At 42.6% G+C, this 18,706-nt stretch overlaps 1 protein-coding gene across 4 annotated transcripts in view; it reads right to left on the minus strand.

Annotated features, from left to right (window-relative positions):
* The window catches only part of cdk14 (cyclin dependent kinase 14), a 198,821-nt gene that overhangs the window by 86,378 nt on the left and 93,737 nt on the right, over positions 1 to 18,706 (minus strand). For all 4 annotated transcript variants that reach the window (XM_071468356.1, XM_071468358.1, XM_071468360.1 and 1 more), the window contains 2 exons: positions 15,020 to 15,143; positions 2,665 to 2,785 (listed from right to left, as the gene is read on the minus strand). In XM_071468356.1, the coding sequence (XP_071324457.1) occupies positions 2,665 to 2,785; positions 15,020 to 15,143 (245 nt within the window). The remainder of the gene's footprint in view (positions 1 to 2,664; positions 2,786 to 15,019; positions 15,144 to 18,706) is intronic.

Below are 18,706 nucleotides of genomic sequence, written 5' to 3' on the forward strand. Positions count from 1 at the left end.
GCTGTGATGGATGTTTGTCATGGCAGCTAAACAGATCAGCACAACCTTTGGTCCTTTCGCTTCTTCACGGAAGACTGCTTCGTAAGTGACCAGGGGTGAGTGTGTGTGTATGTGTGTGTGTGGGTGGCTCTCAGTGGGATGGAACTACACCCTGTGGATTTGTCCACCTGCAAATACCCTTGAAGCAGACACACCATCCCTCTGCCTCAAAACCCCCTAAAGCCCTGAACTGCTCTTTAATTGGGTGCTGGAGGATCCAGCTGGGCTCATGGCATGTCCCTGGTGTCTGTCTGTCCAGACAGAAGGGACAACACGGCTTAGCTCATAGTCCAACACCAGTACTGTTGGACAGACACCAGGGGCCAGATGCATAAATCTCTGTGTAGATTCATGACTAAAACCATGTGAACCATGAACGCACAAAAGCAGAAACATGCGTATGTATTATTTTTGTCAGAATTATAAAGGTGGGTGCAGCTTGATTATGTTTTATGAATCTTACTCAATTAGAAAATAGGCACAAGTGCACAAGCCTCATTTCCACTCCCACAGTTAGCCAGAAATGGATGAAGACCTCCCTTAAGCCATCAAAAACACTGTCTGTGCTTAAGTTATCAGGCACAGAAAAGAGCATCAACAACTGTAAACTGTTAAGTCCAGATTGACTCTGATCTTCATCTGTCAGGACCAGAGTCTTCATCAGGCTCCAGACAGGCGTCAAACTGTGATTAGTAAATCTTCAAATCATCTGGAAACAGTTCACAGAATGACTCACAATAAATAAAGGATATATTATTCAACAATGCTAAAGGAAATATTGAGCACAAACACAATTATTTCTGTTTATGAATTGTCAAATACCTTTTGCTGTGTCATCAACAAAATTTACAATGATAATAATGAATGAAGCTCTGTGTAGTTGGCTGTTAATGTTAAATTCTGCGTCTCCTCTTTATTTTGCATTTTCACTTCACTGTTTCTAACGTGACTTGCTGTAAAAAATGATGAGTCTCATTGTACATTCTGTGTTTACCAATTACCAATTCATGTGCAGGAAATGGCGTACGCATGCTTTCTGTGTGTACGCATCATTTATGCATCTGGTCCCAGGTGGAGAACGACTGGTCAGAGTCCAGTTTTCAGCAGGAGCTGCCATTTGTACACCATTATTAACATCTAAACAGCCTGTCAGAGGTCAAAGGTGTTGTTGGTTGATATGACAGAGGATGTACTCGGCTCTAGCTAATTAATGTTAATTTGCTGTTGTCCAGTATATAAGATCTCTGCAATAAAAAGCAGCACCACAATGTATGACTCCAACGCCTGGAGAGCTAGAAAGTGGACTTTATATCATTGTAACTTAAATATCTTAAGTAATGTGAAGACATCACCTTGTCCTTTGGGAAATTATGGAGAGTATTTTTCCATTTTTTTTCTTCTTGTATAAAGATTGAGTGCTTTGTTGTCTGAGTTTAGCCATGTTGGTCTGTCACAACACTTCTCTCCTTCTCTCTGCAACACTTGAGGAAAGCATGCAGCTGATAGACACAGAGGAAGTAGTCAGGGTACAGGAGCTGACATGTGCCAATCCAGGGAGTCACTGTGATAAAACTGCTGCTTTTCTGGAGAATTAATGTGTGTCGAGACCCCCACCAGTGTGAAGGACATCATATGCTGTCAGCTACAGTTCCTGGAGAAATTAACCTCTTGTATCCCACAGAAAATGATTAAGAGCTCAGCCTCATAGAGTTTGTCATCATTTGTTGCTGTCTCTGGGGCAAACGAAGCTTAAGGTAGCTCGATTTAGACAAGCTAATATTTGTAGCTCAGTTAAACAGCAATAAACATGTGGTCAAGCACAGTCCTGCATAAATCACAGTCCTACTGCATTTTTCAACACTACATTTTTCTGAGAGGATTGCAGCTACAATTAAAACAAATCTGTTTTATCACCTAAAAATCTGAGTCATGACCTTCAGGATTTGCTGTTTTGTTAGTTTCCAAAGTTAAGCTAAGCTACAAGCTATCTGTTGCTTTTAAAATGAATGTCGACATAGTTTTTAATAATTATTATATTGAGTAACTGCACCACTAATAATGTACAACTACACATTGAGCGATATCTTACAAAACGTTAGCCAAATTAACCATTGAAAACTAGCCAAAAATGCAACTTATACATTTTGGGAAAAGAAAAAAAAAAAAAAACAACTTAAGTTTAAATCTAACTCACAATTGAAATCACAATACTGATCAGAAAAAAAATGAGTTGGATATTTTCCCCTTATCGTTCAGGCCTGTTTAATACATTTATATCCCTGTAGCTGGAGGATAATGTCTGACCTGTTTAAGAGCTAGCTGTGCTAACATTTGACTTCAATCAAACGTTAAATCACATATTGTTTTTTATTTTTGTTTTTAATGAGTGGCTGGAGGGGTGTACATGAATAATATGAAGCCCACGGCAGGGAACACCCCCCCCCAGGTTAGGGTGAGCTGCAGGTAAGGGGGTTTTAATAGGTTTTTGTCTACTTCTAGTTCCCCCGAGAACAAACAGATGTATATCTCAGTGGGACCAGCAGAATAAATCAAGAATACACAGTACACAGTGAACAGAATACAGAGTGTGCGGGAACCTCTGGGTCAGGGGTCAGGAGTACCCACCACATGTCCAGGCAGGTGGAGTAGTCTGTGGATCCCAGCAGGACATCTGGAGGCCGGTACCACAGGGTCACCACCTCGTTGGAGTAGGTATGGCTGGGGACCGACTTGGCCCTGGCCAGACCTGAGGGGAGCAGCACAACAACACGGTCTCAGACGGTATCATTGAACGACCTTCAGAAAACAGAGAGGCAGCAGCCAGACTCCGACATCAGGCTGAACAGACGGTAATGTACAGAGCGTGAGCTGAATCAGACGAGCAGAAAGAATCAGGGTCAGAATACTGACGAAAATCAAGTTCAAATTAAACGTTATACTGATGATTTGAGAAAGTATTAGGGTTAAAATGTAAAGTTTGTCATGAGGGTAGATGAGAGAGTTGTCTTTGCTAGCAGCTGTTGTTCAGTTATATTCTGCAGTTTAACTCTACAGCTGTTCCTTGTTCGTGGTATTTTGTGCAACTAACCAACTGCAGCGTAGACAATCTGCTTCCTGTATACACCAGCTTGTGCATGCTCAGTGTACGTGATGCATGTTTTCAGGTGCGTTAGTATGGGCGGAGATTATTTCTGATACGGAGCTAAAACTGTTGTCTGGACAGAGATTGTATTCATTTCAAAAGTGTAGTAGTTTGGATGTCACCTAAAATTGCCCAATATTCTCATCTCTAATTAAACTGCTTGTGTGTAAAGTGGAAATTTTGACCTCATGGTGGCACTAAAGGAAAGGTCAAGAGTTCAACAGACATCAGGATTCATGAATACCCACAGCAAATGTCATTGAAATTTGGTCACTTATTTCACCTGAGAGAAGAACTGGAGCTAAGTTTTATCAGGATAAGAATTCACCTACGAACATCCACCGTTTGATGTTTGCTTGATGCTCTAACCGTAGCCTCATTAAATCTTGTGAACTACCTCTCTGTATTCCACTACATTGTAAACTACTGTCATCTGACCCGTCTTTGGACTGACACTGAACCGTGACGAGCCTGAAATTGTCTTTTCAAATGCAGATCATGATGGAAGACCTTCGAGGTTTCAGTGAGAAGCCGTGTGATGTGAATATCAGTCAGACGAACTCCTCTTTCCATCAGTTCAATCTGACATCATTTGCCATATTTATCCTGGAGTCTGGTTAATCGTCAGTGACACTGCAGCTGGCCACATCTGTCTTTGTGAGAGACAAAAAGTGCTGATTTTTAAAAAACCTTCCCCAGGGTTTTTATAATAACTGCATGACCTCTCTGGGTTTTTCTAACCCCACTCTAGCATTTATCTACGCAGCGACACAAACCCAGGTTAGTTAAGTATCTGGTGCCAGTCCTCCCGTGGCAGCTAATGGCAGAGCAGAGTGCAGATGCAGCGAGCTTTAATGAGGCTCATGGCATTACCTCTTTGTCTCTTCCCAAGTGGTCGGAAGGCTTAATTAAAGCATTTAGCTTAGTAAAAAAAGAGACTTCCTGCCCTGCTGCTGGCCCCCTGTGTGTGGGAGGAAGCGGAGCAGAGGGGGAGAACAAATGACATGAGGGAGGAGGTATTTAACTTCTCCTCATGTTTGAGAGTCCGCAGGAGAAAGGAGTTTCAGCCAGCATTCATCAAGGCCGAGCACTGTAATTTCTACACACTGATCTGAAGACGAAGAGATGCTCACACTGAGAGGCTATCATTTCCACCACAGGCGTCCTGTGTGTGTGTGTGTGTGTGTGTGTGTGTGTGTGCAGGGGGTCGCACGTGGGGGTGTGAGTGGAGACAACATCTACTCATCATAGAAGAAAGTGCAGTGGAAGGAGGTCGGCTTGTTTGTGACATGAAGAGGTGGAGTAAAGGAGCAAACCCTGTCTGGAGAGTCACACAACACACAGTGACACAAACACCACCACGTTTCCCAGCAATTAAAAGACCATATGTCAGCGTGCATCATCTGACCCGGCTTCACGACGAGAATATCTCTACGTGTCCACTGAAACACTGGCATGTGGCTACACTGCATCCCGGCTGATTTGACTGTGAGTGTAGCAACAAGGTTTGTCTAATTGTCAAAAATAAAGCCAGTGCAAAGTGGATCTAACGATGGCAGCAGTGTCGTCTTATCCTGCTCTCGTTAATGACCGTGCACTCACGCTAAAAGCTTTATGAGCAGCAGCTTCAGCAGTAAATAAAGTCCCTCAGGCTGAATGAAAAAGCCCGCAGCATTCTTTCATCAAGTTGTATGGGCTTGAACTGGATTGTTCCTTCACACTCGACAAACACAACAAAACAAACAAAAACAAATTAATGAGACCACCCCCCCAAATCATATATGAATAAACAATGACAAGAAGCTGGTGACAGTGTGTCATCATGATAAACACACAGTTATTATTATTATTATAGCTTTTACTTCAGGTTATCACACATTGACACCTATTGAGTCAGAGTAAATGACAGTGTGACTTTCTGATGTGTTTTAACAGGACAACAATGGAGCTCTGTGGCTCAGAGGGATCAGATTTATCAGACTGTAGATACACACACAAGGATCATTTCATTTCATGTAACTAATTGGTAAATACAACTATAGACTGTCTGGAATTAAATGTGACATTCAGTTGCTTTACAACATTCATGATATAGAAAAGCAATTACACGGTAATTATAATTCTGAGCTTTGATTGAAGCATAAATCCCACATAAGCAGAATAAACCACACAAAGCTAATTCAGCCCAAACAACAGGTTTGCGTAATCAGACAGAGCTTAATCAGCTGCTCCTTCTTCATGTCGCTCCTCATAAACCAAGTGTAGGCGTTCAGTTTTCCACCCACACACACTGCTGAGCTGATCAGAACATCTCAGCTCATTATGTTCACGCTCCACATCCGTTACCGGGTAAAAATCCAGTACTTTGACTCACAGGTGACAGCCCACTGTGTTCAGTGGGTTGTAGTTAAATTATTTCCTGTTTACTGCTGCCTTACACGCACAGTATGTAACTTCTGCCTCTAGGGGTCTCTCAATAAAAACAATGACAAAAGACGTCATTGAAAGGGAGTCGTTGTCTTCACCACCATTGTCGTTAGCTTCTCCTGGTCTGGATCCTTCAGTGCCAGTGGTTCGGGAGGTTTTTACATGGAGCTGAGTTCACAACAGCAAACCAGCTGATTATAACCTGAATAAAACAGTTTCAGTTTAAAAATCACTGATTCACTGATGCAGTTCAACAAACACAGGACACCTGAGCAGCTGTGAGCTGAGCTGTCGAACATTTCCTCAGCTTGTTTCTCTGATAACTTCAGATCCAGACGTCCGGCGACTAAAATCCTTCATCTGCTTCAAATACAGAGCTGAAAACCACCAAGGTGGAAAAACTGCATCTTAGAACTGGATCAAAGTCAATTTTGAGCTTCTGACAGACAAACACAACACTGACACATGAGCATAGAGGATATGACGTCATTGACAGGTGACCAATGAAACGGAGCGTTGCCATGATTATAATCAGATTTCTCTGGTTTGAGAATTGATGGAAACAGACACAGATACAGGACTGGTTTGAATCCTAATTGAATCCCACCCCCAAAAAAAACCCCACAAGTCTGAGCACAGAGGAGTGAACTACTTTAAAGACCTGACCTATAGATTCATGCACACACACACACAGCCAGCCACCTCCACCTTCCCTGTGGTCTGCCATCCTGTGTCCAGGTAGCCTCTGGGATGAAGGTCACCAGTGAATTATACATCACTATCTCACACAACACAATGGGGGGGGGTCACAGAATAGTCTTCACAGGGGAAGAGGTGGGCTGGAGCCAGGAGTGAGAGAGAAGGACTGAAATAGGCTGAGCCCCCGGGGAGCCAGCCCACTGTTCCTCTGAAGTTCATCTGATTTTAAAGGCAGTTTGCAGCCTCCGCCTGCTCCTCCTCCTCTAACGTGCAGCAGACACTGTGCTGCCAGCAGCTTTTTAAATACTATTTGAAATCAGAGGAAAACAAAAAATATTCTAAACTTATTCTGACTCATGGGCATCATGCTGTGTGTGTGTGTGTGTGTGTGTGTGTGTGGGGGGGGGGGGGGCATGATGCTTTGGGAAACTGAGTGTGATTTCATCTGGAGGTCACAGCACCACTCCAACCTGTCTCACATGCAGAGAGCTACACTTTTAGTTCAGTCAGCTCCTCTTCAATGAATAGTTCACCAAACCTCCTTCATTTTGTCTTCTCCTCTAACTCCTGCAAAGAAAGTGAATGAATGTTTCCCAAACTTTTGACTACATCTTTAAAGGTCCCATGTTTTAGTACTCATTGTTATGTCTATACTGTTTATATGTATCCCTTAAACACTTCTGTAGCTGTTGATTTGATTCCTCTGCTTTTCAATTTGTTGTAAGGGAACTAGAGGGTTGACAGTAGTAGGTGAATCATATTTTCACAGCTTTTATTTTACACCTCAGAGTTTATCCACAGAGGTCTCCTCCTCTCCACGACAAACAGACCAGGTGATTATAACCAGTGAATAAAGCAGTTTCACATTTAAAGTCAGTGTTTCACCAACGCTATACGGTGGAGACGAGAGGTCAGGGAGGGGCTGCGAGCCGAGTCTGCTGCTGACCTTTGTTTAGATTGTTCCTCTGATAACTTATGATGCAGATGTTCAGGAGCTTTTATTTTAGGCCTAAAAAAACACAAAAAAATAACATTCATGTACCAGTAACTCATACCAACTACTAAGTGTCCTTTTCCACGTAAACATAAAGTTAAAACAAAGCTTCCTTTTGGAGGATTGTTTCTGCTGCATTCACTCAGAACTGCTGCTGCACCCAGACTTTTTAAGTTCAGGGTGAAACTGAAGAGACAGAGAGCGAGAGAGCAAACCACCTGGGGTTGTATGGAAAGTGACAGAAAACTGTGGCTGTATTTTAGTTTGTTCTGTCTTTAAATCTTTGATCTAAACTTGAATTTACTTAATATTTGTTCATATATTTTGGACATTCTGCTTATTTTTTGAAAGGGAAGAAGGTTTTTGTAGAAAAAGTGGGAAATGTGCGCCTCTTTGAACGCGTGTGCGCGTGTGCATGTATGTGAGCACCTGCCATTGTCCCAGCTCATTTCCCAACACATAGTGGACTCTAATGAGCTCTGCGTTACAATAGCCTTCATGAAACCAGCCAGATCATTACCTACACACACAGACACACACATTGACAAACACACAATGTGTTTTCTGCCGCCGCGTTAAGTCCTGCAGTTTATTTCAGTCTGGTCTCAGGTTTAGAAAGAAAAACACACAGACACACACATCAGTCGCCTTAATTCATCTAACACACTTCAAAAGACCATCTGCAACCTCCAAAAATCCACACCCCAGGTACACACACTCACACACCACAGCACCGGGACGAGGCGCAGGGTGGAACAGCACACTGGGGAGAGGCGAACAGTCTGCTCCGGATGCCCGGGACATTCCTCCAGCTCCATTGTCACATTGCTTCACTCCTCACAGATCATTATCCCAGCAGCTGTTACTTCACAGCACAGCACATACAAACGCCCCGGAAAATAAACACACATCAGTGCACATTAGCTGGTTATAGCTGCGCTCACGGACAGGAAAAATACCACACTATCATTCAGCTCAGTGAAATCCAACACTTACATGGTTCTTGAGCCTGAGATAGGTTCGTAAATGGGATCTTGGTTTGAATTGTTTCCATAGAAACAAGAAACACGTTTTCATTTCCACATACAATTAATCAACATGTATTTTGATAATTATTTTCTGACATTTTATCAAGCAAACAATTAACTGAGAAAATAACTGACAGATTAATCAATAATGTAAATAATCCTTGGTTGCCCTACGACATAGGTTTTGTAAAATCATTATATACAGCCCCTTTATAAGTTTAACAAAGAAACCTCATGTCTATGTTGCTGCTTTTGACTTCAGGAGTGGCCCCTGTGTGTGCTCTCTGTGGATTTGTCCACAACTGCAACTACAGTGTCGAAGAGCTATGGCAACTCCTGCAGAAAAAGAGACCCTTTCCAGTTCACATCCACAGTCTAGACTGCAGTTAGGTTCAGGTTGTCTCGAACATGTTATTTTCAATATCAAAGTATATGCCAAATATGTGAGTGAACAGCATATCTCATTATGGTAACAGAAAATGTGATCTCATCACAATTAAGCTTCCTTAAAAATGTATTCTATGTGGCAAACGAGGTGGTAGGTCTGTCAGTGGTTATCTGTAGCATACTAGCCGAATGAAATGATGTTAGACAAAGTAAGAGGATCACTGAGGTCAATCACAATTCACCAGATTTAATGGCAGTCAAATAGTTGTTGCGCTGTTTCAGTCGAAACTAATAATGTCAAATGGGGTTTGTACCTAACCAAACTGGGACCATTATACAACATCAACTAGGTTTATTATTGTTACCATGACAAGAGACATTCAGTAAGCCTCCCACTGGTACACTCCTATCGGCCGTATCTTAGGGTAGAGACACGAGTCTGATTAGATAGTTTAAGTTGGAGAACTTGCTGGACCGACAGACCAACCTACAGCCATGACTCTCTCTTTTCTCAGTGCTAAAATCAACTCACGTTATACTGAGTGAGTGCATCCTGCTCACTAGGTCACTGGAAAGGACCTGAGGCATCGCTGCTGTTGCAGGGGGGGTGCAGAGGTCTCCAGCTATCTAAACAGCATGGGGTCACCTCACAAACTGTCTGGAACAGGTTCTCTACAAGACTGAGTCCCCAACAAGCACATCCAAACTACCCTGGAGCTCTCTCACAGCAATCGTTATGTGTGTGAGTGAACCTCCGCTCAGGTTTCTGTGCGCTGACCACTGCCTGTGCTCCAGGCTGGCAGCATATGGCAGTGCCTGAGTGTGCAGGCACAGGCAGCCTTTCAGCAGGTCCATCCCAACTGTAAACACACTCACTCTCTCATGAGGCTCAGAAGTATGTGGGCTATGAGCAATGCTCATCTGCTGCTGCATTCACTTCTATAATTATTAACTTGTCATCAGTGAATTGTCTTGAGGCTAAACTCAGTCTGTGTGTGATGAACTAACAAGCTAACAATTCATTTCTTTTCTTATGATGATCTGAAAAGCAAAATTTTTAAATGAGATTCAACTTTTTTCAATCCCTGTTTGTTTTCAGTCTTCTTTCCTTCCTTTGTTGCTGCTGTGTTTCCTGGTGTGTTACCTCCACCAGTGCGTGATAATTGGAATACTTCTTATGATATGATACAATTATTGGATTTTTTTTTGCTTCTTTTATTTCTGTTAAGCACATTGAATGAACTCTCTGTATGATAATGTGCGTATAGCATGTTCATCCATGTGCAGGTAAGGCAAGTTACAAGATACAAGCCAAACAAGTAAGCGCTCTTACAGCACTGGTCCATGATGCCAGTGATGGTGAGAGCTTACATAGGGCACTGCTCAGTTCAGTTATACATTTATTTATTTGGTAATTAAACTTTGTCATGGGCTAACAGCAGCTTTGTCAGGAGGTAGTGCAGGTCGTACATTAAACAAAAGGTCGGTGGTTTGATTCCTAGCCCATCCAGTCCACATTCTGGGCAAGATACTGAACAGTGTGTGTGGTTGATAAATAATCAATGAGACAAGAAAAGTGCTATGAGTGCAGTTCATTTAATGCATGTATGAAAACACTGTTCTAATGTCCTGTGTGTAAATTAGGGATGTTGCCATGAAATTGCTCAGTCACAAATTAAAGTGCTGCACATTTGTAGCACATTAAATACATATCTTGTATTTATCATGTCTCTCAAGATCTGTTTCAGATTTTTTAAACACTCTACTTCTCCATTGTCAGGCAGCCCTTACTTTGCATTCACCTTGTGCCAGAAATCATTGAGTTTAAGCAATCACTTGCAGGCTGCATGTTGAAAAATCTGCTTACATATTTTCATGATGCGCAGACATGAAGGCAAACCAACAGATACCTGACACTGTAGGAAGTGTACATCCACATACCTACAACTCAGCAGCATGGTTTGCAGAAGGGCTAGTCGTGATATAAGTTGTAGGTAACAGTGGATGCATTTAGCAAAAAGCGAAAACACACAACTGCTGGTGAACTCTTGAATGCTATTAGATCTTATGCTAATCACATTCTAATTCAATTACATTCTATTTCCGATTGACTGTTTCTGTAAATCTATCAGCACAACTGCATTTTTAATTTGTGGTTCTTGAATTAGCCAACACAGGGCAGTGTTAGAGCAGTGTGTGTTGGAAATGCATGGTCCATTCTGTGCTAGTGTTTGTGCGTGGTGATTATGGTTCACACAGCTCCTCTACACAAACACTGTAAATCACCCCCCATACAGTGCTTAAGTTGGCCTCAATTAGTTGTGTCCTTGATATGAAACATGTGGGCTCCTCACAGCCTCATTTATGAGCTGGTTGTTTGTGCAGCTCATTAAAAAGTGAGTAAACCCACAGAAGAGCAGAGGGGAGCATCTGGATCAATTCCACAAACAGCAGCAGGGAGATGGAGCTCTGGCCACCATGGCCAATGAAAAACCAGCCCTCCCTGCTAAGCCAGCTCATGCTCTGCCCAATTTCTCATCTGTACATATAATGTACAACTTTGAAAAACTTCAAAACATCTTTTAAAAATACAAGCATCAGTGGCGTCATGGTTAGTGTGGATTAGTTATTGTTGCAGGATCCCCTCCTCGTCTCTTGATGCCCGATAGAGTTTCCTGAAAATTTAACTGAGTCCATCATATAAATGAATGTTATTCTATAATGATTACATGTGTAAGCATCTTATATTTGTTTATGTTGCTTGTTAGCTTGTAACTGGCAGTGGCTGACACAGTGTTAGTGGTTGTGCTAAAGCTAACTCTGGCTCTCTGTACTGACAAGGTTTCAGGTGTATTTAGCCCCGCCACCCATCCCCACAGGTTGACAGGATTGGTTCCTTAGGTTCTGTGACGTATGAATCCCTGACTGTCTGAATGTGTTTTTATGAGACTGTCATTGGTTCACTGCAGTTCAAGGTGGAAACATTCAGTCATGGTGGTGACTGAATATTTCACTCGTCATATGTCTTTATTATATAAAAACATCATGCAGATGTTAACAAGGGTAAACACTTCATTTTAATTGAAGGGGGTCTTTAAAAACCATGGTGCTAAGTCCATAAATGTTATAAATTATAAAGTCCATAAATTACAATTAAAAAGTATTTTTCCTCCCAGGATCATGAATGCGTGAATTCTGGTGCTACAGGAAAGATGAAGTTGCACCAGAAAAATTAGGGTCCATCCTCTGGGACTCCTCTGGAACATTTAATACAAATGGAAAGTGGTCTCAGACTTTCGGAACCCACTATATCTGAAAAACTGGTCATATTTGAAACGTAAAACAGTGGTAAAGTGGACATGACTGGTTGGGAGGTCAGTTAAGTTGTTGAAAACTAAATACAACCAGGTGAATAACATTGCTGCCAACTAGTGGTGACCACAACCTCTTCCACATTCTGTATGCCAACTCCGGGTGTGTGGTCATTAGTATAACAGGCCACGCCTGAGATCACCCAGCTGTGACTACAGGTGTGATCAGACCTTCAACAGACCTGTATCTTACTTTCATCCATAGATCTGGTTTGTTCAGGATCTTCTGGGGACCATGGACATCCATAATCAAAGTCTGTGGCAGACAGATAGTTGCTGTGATATTTTGCTCTGCAGCACAGAGTTGGATGGAGAAACTGATGGATCAATGCACCACCACCAAGACAAAATCACCAATGAGCAAAGAGAGAAAGAAAATCAAACATTGATAGGTCCAAGTTCCATGACTGCCATTAGAGCCGTCCCTTATCTATTCCTCTTTGTACCTTCATCCCCACCCAGTGCTTGGCCACCCCTCATCGGACCTCTCAGCCCCTCCTTTGTTGACACTCTGACTCCATCTCTCTCAACCAGCGCCACTGGCCTCAGCTGTCAGCCGTTAGTATTCCTGCTGCCAAGGCCTGGGACCGCAGGGAGCCCTGGCAGCCACACACTCTCTCTCTCTCTCACACACACACCCACACACACACACTCGAACGGCCTTCACCTTCGTCATCTGGCATCCCTCAGGTCAAGGCTGAGTCTGTGTTTTGTGCATGTTTCTTGATGAGCGCAGCTCCAGCGACAGACTAATAGGCCGGGGGATTTTCATTCTTGCTCATTTGCTATTTTGTCCATTATTTTCTCCCTCTCATTTCCCTCGCAGTAATGTTCCTACACTAATATAAGGTCTGCATTATTGATGAAGCTGCCGCCCTCCTCCTACTCCTCCTCCCCCGATCTGTCTGGGCTGAGGGATGCAGGGGTGGGAGGGTGGAGAAGATGAATGGGTAGAGGAGACAGAGGGTCTAGGAAATGGGTGGGTGAACGAATAAGGGCTGTTGTAATAAAGACAGATGGATGGATGGACGGATGGATGGACGGATGGCAGACAAGCCATGTAGACAGTGTTTATTTAGCATGGATCCAAGCCATATGGTGCCACTTCAGGAGGGGTTCCTAACACACTTATGAGTCTTTGACTAAAATAGACACATGAATGTGTAACCTGTGACTTTGATTTGAATAATTCTTGTGTAAGAGTTTGTGGTCTGACTGTGGCACTAGATGAAAGGTGAGGCAAAGGGAAGACCAGGGGGTCAACTGAGTTATCGTGATCTGGGCCACAGTGCTGCACAGATGGACCCACAGACTTTCCAAAGCCAACACAATTCTGGGACCAAGAATTAAAACCAGGTCTTTCTCCAAGAATCCTCGTAGGACTTGATCAGACCGCAGGGTATTTTTGACTTTTAAATGATCACTGTTTAAGATCACAGAGTACCTGTATCTGTTGTCATTACTTGGCAAAGAAACAATGAAATCTACATGTTAGGTATAAACCTGCCATTGGCTGCCTATTCCAAGTGGATAGCAGGATTAGCATGTCCTGGTACAGTTTTCAAAATCCCCTTTTCTACAGGAATAAAACAATAACCTCTGAGCTGCAGCCTACGCGCTGAATATGGCAAGAAAGGCAGGGAGGAAGTTGGGGAATGGCTTGCAGCAAATGGTCCGGCCGGCCGGGAGTCAGGGACTCGCTGCTCAACACATTTGAGCCCATGTGGTATACGGCCTGAACATTCGCCATCGGGTCGCCTGAAAACAGCAAGTGGTGATGAAGATCTGGATCATCTGAATTCACACTGGGAATCAGCCATTTTAATGACAGTGCGGAGCGGCTAGGAGACACAGACACACACACAGCACAACTATCCTTACTTTCCTCCGTTCATCATTCATTAACCTCATCAATCAGTCCCGTTCCCCTTCTGTTTTTGTAGCATATCCAAGGGCGCACACTTGGCAGCTCTGCGTTCATTAATGCAAACATTTACATAAATGTCATGTCCACTCACCTCTCAAGACACAACACATCTTCACCTGCTGTCACAGAGAATGTTAACCAGACCTAGTCACGGCATTTCCTATTCATATATATTGGTACTGTGCGCGCCTTTAGAGACACTTGAAGAGGGGTTTTTGGTTTGGTGTTCAATATTATTATGTTTTCCCCTCAAATAATTTTATTGATGGAAGGAAGATGTTGGTAGCAGCTTACAAAAATATTGTTCAAATATAGTTGAATGTATGATGGGAATAGGAGCCTTGAGCTGTGTTAGTGACTGGAGTGAGTTATTGGAGAACTCAGTTTTGTTGTTGCCATCTTGTATATAGCCATTTGATTTCCTCCAGTTTTCTTTTAGTATTATTACTTTTTTTTAATTTATTTTTTTGGCTTTTTTTTGATACTGTTAATAATTACTGGCACCCTGGGAAGCAGGAATAAATTTTAAACCTCAAGACTTCTGACCAACATCTGACCTCCCCCCCCATAACAGAATGATGGTGGTGCAGCCAGACAATTCTCCAGCTCTGACACAGGGCTGTGGGGAGGGCCCTGAGGATGTGAGGCTACACTGCTGGTGATCAACATGTACACACCTGTAAAGTTGCACATCTTCTGTGAGAGATCAAATAAAAATTCTGTCTTTTGTCAGGATGCTGATTCTGTGTCCGTCATCTCCTACAGTGACACCCACCGTGGGACAAAATGAGCGCCCGACACTCATTTTCATCCCCCCCCCCACCCTGCGTCAGTCGGGCCACTGTCAGGTTGACACTGTGTAGTCTGATCCTGACGTTATTATTGGTGGTGTGGAATATGAAGCACAGTGGTGGGGGGGGTAATTCAGCTTCTTATCTAGATTGCACACATACTCTAACATCTATCAGATGCACAACATGGAGCATCAGTGTCCAGCATACTAACCGAAGTCAGCGAGTTTGAGCTCTCCGGTGTCGCTGATGAGCAGGTTTTGTGGTTTCAGGTCGCGGTGAAGGATGTACCTCTGGTGGATGTAGGACAGGCCTCTGAGCAGCTGGAACAGGAACAGCTGGAAAATACAAAGAGAAAGCATTTTTAAAGGTCCCATACAGTCTAAAGGTAGATGTCCATGTGTTTCTGATAATAAAAGCAGGTCTAGGTTCTATATTAACACTGTGAAAGTATCAAAGCCTCAGTCCACAGAGAAATGCACACAGCCTGTATTCAGAGACTGAGCATACGTATTCTTCCCATTTCTTTCTGCCCAAATCTCCATGTGGCAGATTAAACTGTGCAGGTCTGTAGAGCAGAGGGATGTGGAGGAACCTATTCGTCACTGCAGCAGGGCTGTGACTTCACTCCACTCTAAATGAGAACCCCACATGTTATTACAAATAGCTTAATGAAATGTTGTCTTCTGCACAAAGGCACATGCACCAAAATCAATACTGAGCCATGAATCAAGAACACACCCATCATCTTCTCCAGTCGGACTATCGAACAAGGATCGAACAGATGAGACGACACAGCACACGCCTGATTTCACAGCGGAGTTCCTGGGAGCCGCTGCATCGACCGTTCAGAGTCAAAGATAAACGAAAGTGTCTGTTCCTGTTTCAGTTTATAAAGACTGGCTTATGATAGGGTTTATCAATAGCTGCCTGCTGTAGTGTTTTTTCAGCTGTGAGCATCTTGTCGAAGTGAAGAAGACAGAGAGGTGATAGCAGAAACGAGTGCGGGTGTGACTGACACACAGAGGGGGGCGGGGCCGCTGCCTCCTCATTTTGTGTGAAGGCTGGTGAATCGACGGCACAGAGCAGGATGGGACTGCTGACAGCAGGTGAGGGAAAAGTGAAATCACTGAACTTTGACCCACGGGGAAAAACACACCTTTTTATTTTCATCCCTCACTAAATTATATTTGTTTCTAGGGGCTGTGAAGGAGAGGAAAATTGCATTGATGATACCAACAATATTGAAAACATGGTACTTATTTTTGGAAATCTGGCCCTTTTATGACAGTTCATGATGGATTGAAGTCTGTTATAATGATCCTGTACTGCATGTTCTAGAGAGCTTAAGTCCACCAGCTACTGTAACTCAGCGCAGTCTCCAAATGACAGTTCCTGATCTATGTCCAGAGGTTTATTGTGCATATTCTATTATAAATAAACAGCAGCCAATATAACAGAGCTGAGTACACCTCTATTAAGATAACTGTATTGTTTTGAAGTTGAAGTGTAGGATATTTGATCCTATGTATAATTAAAAACAGGTTACATAGACTACATTGGTACTAACTACAACCTCACTGCAACACATTTCTGTCCTGGGTTGTGTCTAATGCAACATGGCTCAGACTGTGACTGTGAGACGTCATGAGGAAGGAGAGGGTAGATGACCATCAGCAGCAAGAACATTGCATGAAGAAAACGTCTAGGAAGGACATCCAAGAAAAAACCCATTAGTCATTAAAGTGCAGGATAGGGGAGGAAATAGTAGCTAAAAAGCCCTGATGAGAGTTGGTGGGGACCAAACCAGAGGTAAAAGGAAAGAGAACTTCAGCTGATTAGAGGGCAGGAAGACAACTCCAAGTGACTAATGATGTTGCTTCATGTCTACTGGACGTGTAAATAGACAACTGCTTGCATAACAACTTTACAGCATGAGGTGATATGTCAAATGCTTTATTTGTAGATCCTAGTGGCCAAAAAACCTCATCATTCATCTTTAACAATATTAAACTGCAATTCTGTTCTAAGTAATATCAGATATTATCTCTTAAACATGATGTTTAATCACTCTACTGTGTGATATGATTAACCTGTGTGAGTATGTAGGGAAGGGGGTTCATCAAGCACCACTAAAAAATGAAATATTAAATAATATTACTTTATTTTAATCTAAATAAACAAGCACCCACCAACATAATGTTGAGTGAGGTTATATCATAGAGCCGGATGTTTAGTAAATTTCAGTGAACTTCAATGGGATTTTGAACTTTTTCATCTTTTGGATGAGAACCAACAAGTTTACTCAGTGTCACTCTACCTTTGCTGACATCATCTTTCAGTACACCGCTTTTTTGTTGTTGACACCTTATGCAAAAACCTCTCAACCTATAAATAACAATAGCTGGATATTGGACAATGTTTCACCTGTAAAACCTGCAGATCCTTTACTGTGGTTCTTTAAAACGATAGAGTAAGAGCAACACTGAAGTCTGGAGGACATCGCTGACAAATATAATAACAGCAAATTCATTCATAAAAAACACTCATGAAAATGCATCAATGCATTTTTGCTGACAAGTCAAATGAATAAAGATTACTGCATGAAACTGCATTTAAATTTACATTTTTACAGCCAATCATTTTACTGCTGAACTCAAACACAGCCCCTCCACCTGCCTGCAGCTCATAAACCCAAGCTGCTTCCACTAAACAAATTCAGTTTTTAATAGATGCACACTCCACAGACTGTGTCTGCTGCTGCTGCTACGAGCCTTCAACACACGAACATCAACAAAATCCTAAAACGTGCCCGCAGTCAGAGCTGCATTAAACTTGTTTTGTTTTGCTTCTGAGATCTGGCAGCTCTTCGACGTGTCAATCAACAAATAATGAGGTGCGCACGATCCAGCGTTACAGTTTTACCCCCCTCCCCCTCCCTCTCATTTCTCTCGTCTCACTGACACTAGAGTCTCGGCCAATTTAGCTGATTGAAGCACCGAGGAGTCGAATCAGGGACGGGCCCTGTCTGGCATCTGGAGTCACTGGGTCAACGGTTTACTATCCCTGCACTCAGCGGGTGAGAGATGAACTGCGGTGCAGGAAATTAGCATGGGAAATGTGTGTTTACTCATGTATATCAAACACACCTCTGAAAAGCCCTCGCACTGTAAGAAGTGCAACTGCACGGTAATGAAAAGAAAGAAAAATGGGTCTTTTATTCTCCTCAGGAAGTTCTTTAATTCAAACATCAAACTCTTCTGAAAAGAAGCTTTTTTCTTTTTCTGTTTGGCTTCGGCTGGAAACATCTTAGACCCATTTGCATTCTAATGTTTGAGGAAAAGTGAAGTGCTGAGGGCAGTTTGAGGAGGGTTTTCAGAATAACAGTCACTGGTACTTTTCACAATAATAAAAATAATAATAATAATAATAATAATAATAATAATGTATTTCGTTACCAGTTTACAAGTTAAAGTATTTAGGTCCCGTCAGTAATTGGTCAGATTTAAACTTGAAATAAACGAATCGGACAGACTCAGCTTGGTCAGTGGTGAACATTTGGCTTGTTGACACATCAGACATCTGGTTCCCAGACAAGTTCACTCAGCTATGAGTAGTGACCATGGGATGTCCATCTGGTTAAATGTATTGAAAGGAACCCTGCTGCAGTCTAAGGAGCGGGCTGGAAAATAAAGACAGAGCAAAGTGACAGGGATGAACAGACCACTGCAGACCTCCGCCAAGGCCAGTGACAAACAACATGCACCAGACCTCAGACAAAAACTTCCATATTTGCCCCAAAATTGAACAGGCTCATCCCAGGCCTGTTCCCCCTCTGTCAATTAAGTTTAGTGCCAATCGGTTCATTTTTTTTTTTTTTTTAAAGAATCCTGCTGAAAAA

The sequence above is a fragment of the Trachinotus anak genome, unplaced genomic scaffold (genome assembly GCF_046630095.1).
Source record: "Trachinotus anak isolate AG129_WGS33_773 ecotype Australia unplaced genomic scaffold, CSIRO_AGI_Tana_v1 ptg000032l, whole genome shotgun sequence".
NCBI lineage: Eukaryota > Metazoa > Chordata > Actinopteri > Carangiformes > Carangidae > Trachinotus > Trachinotus anak.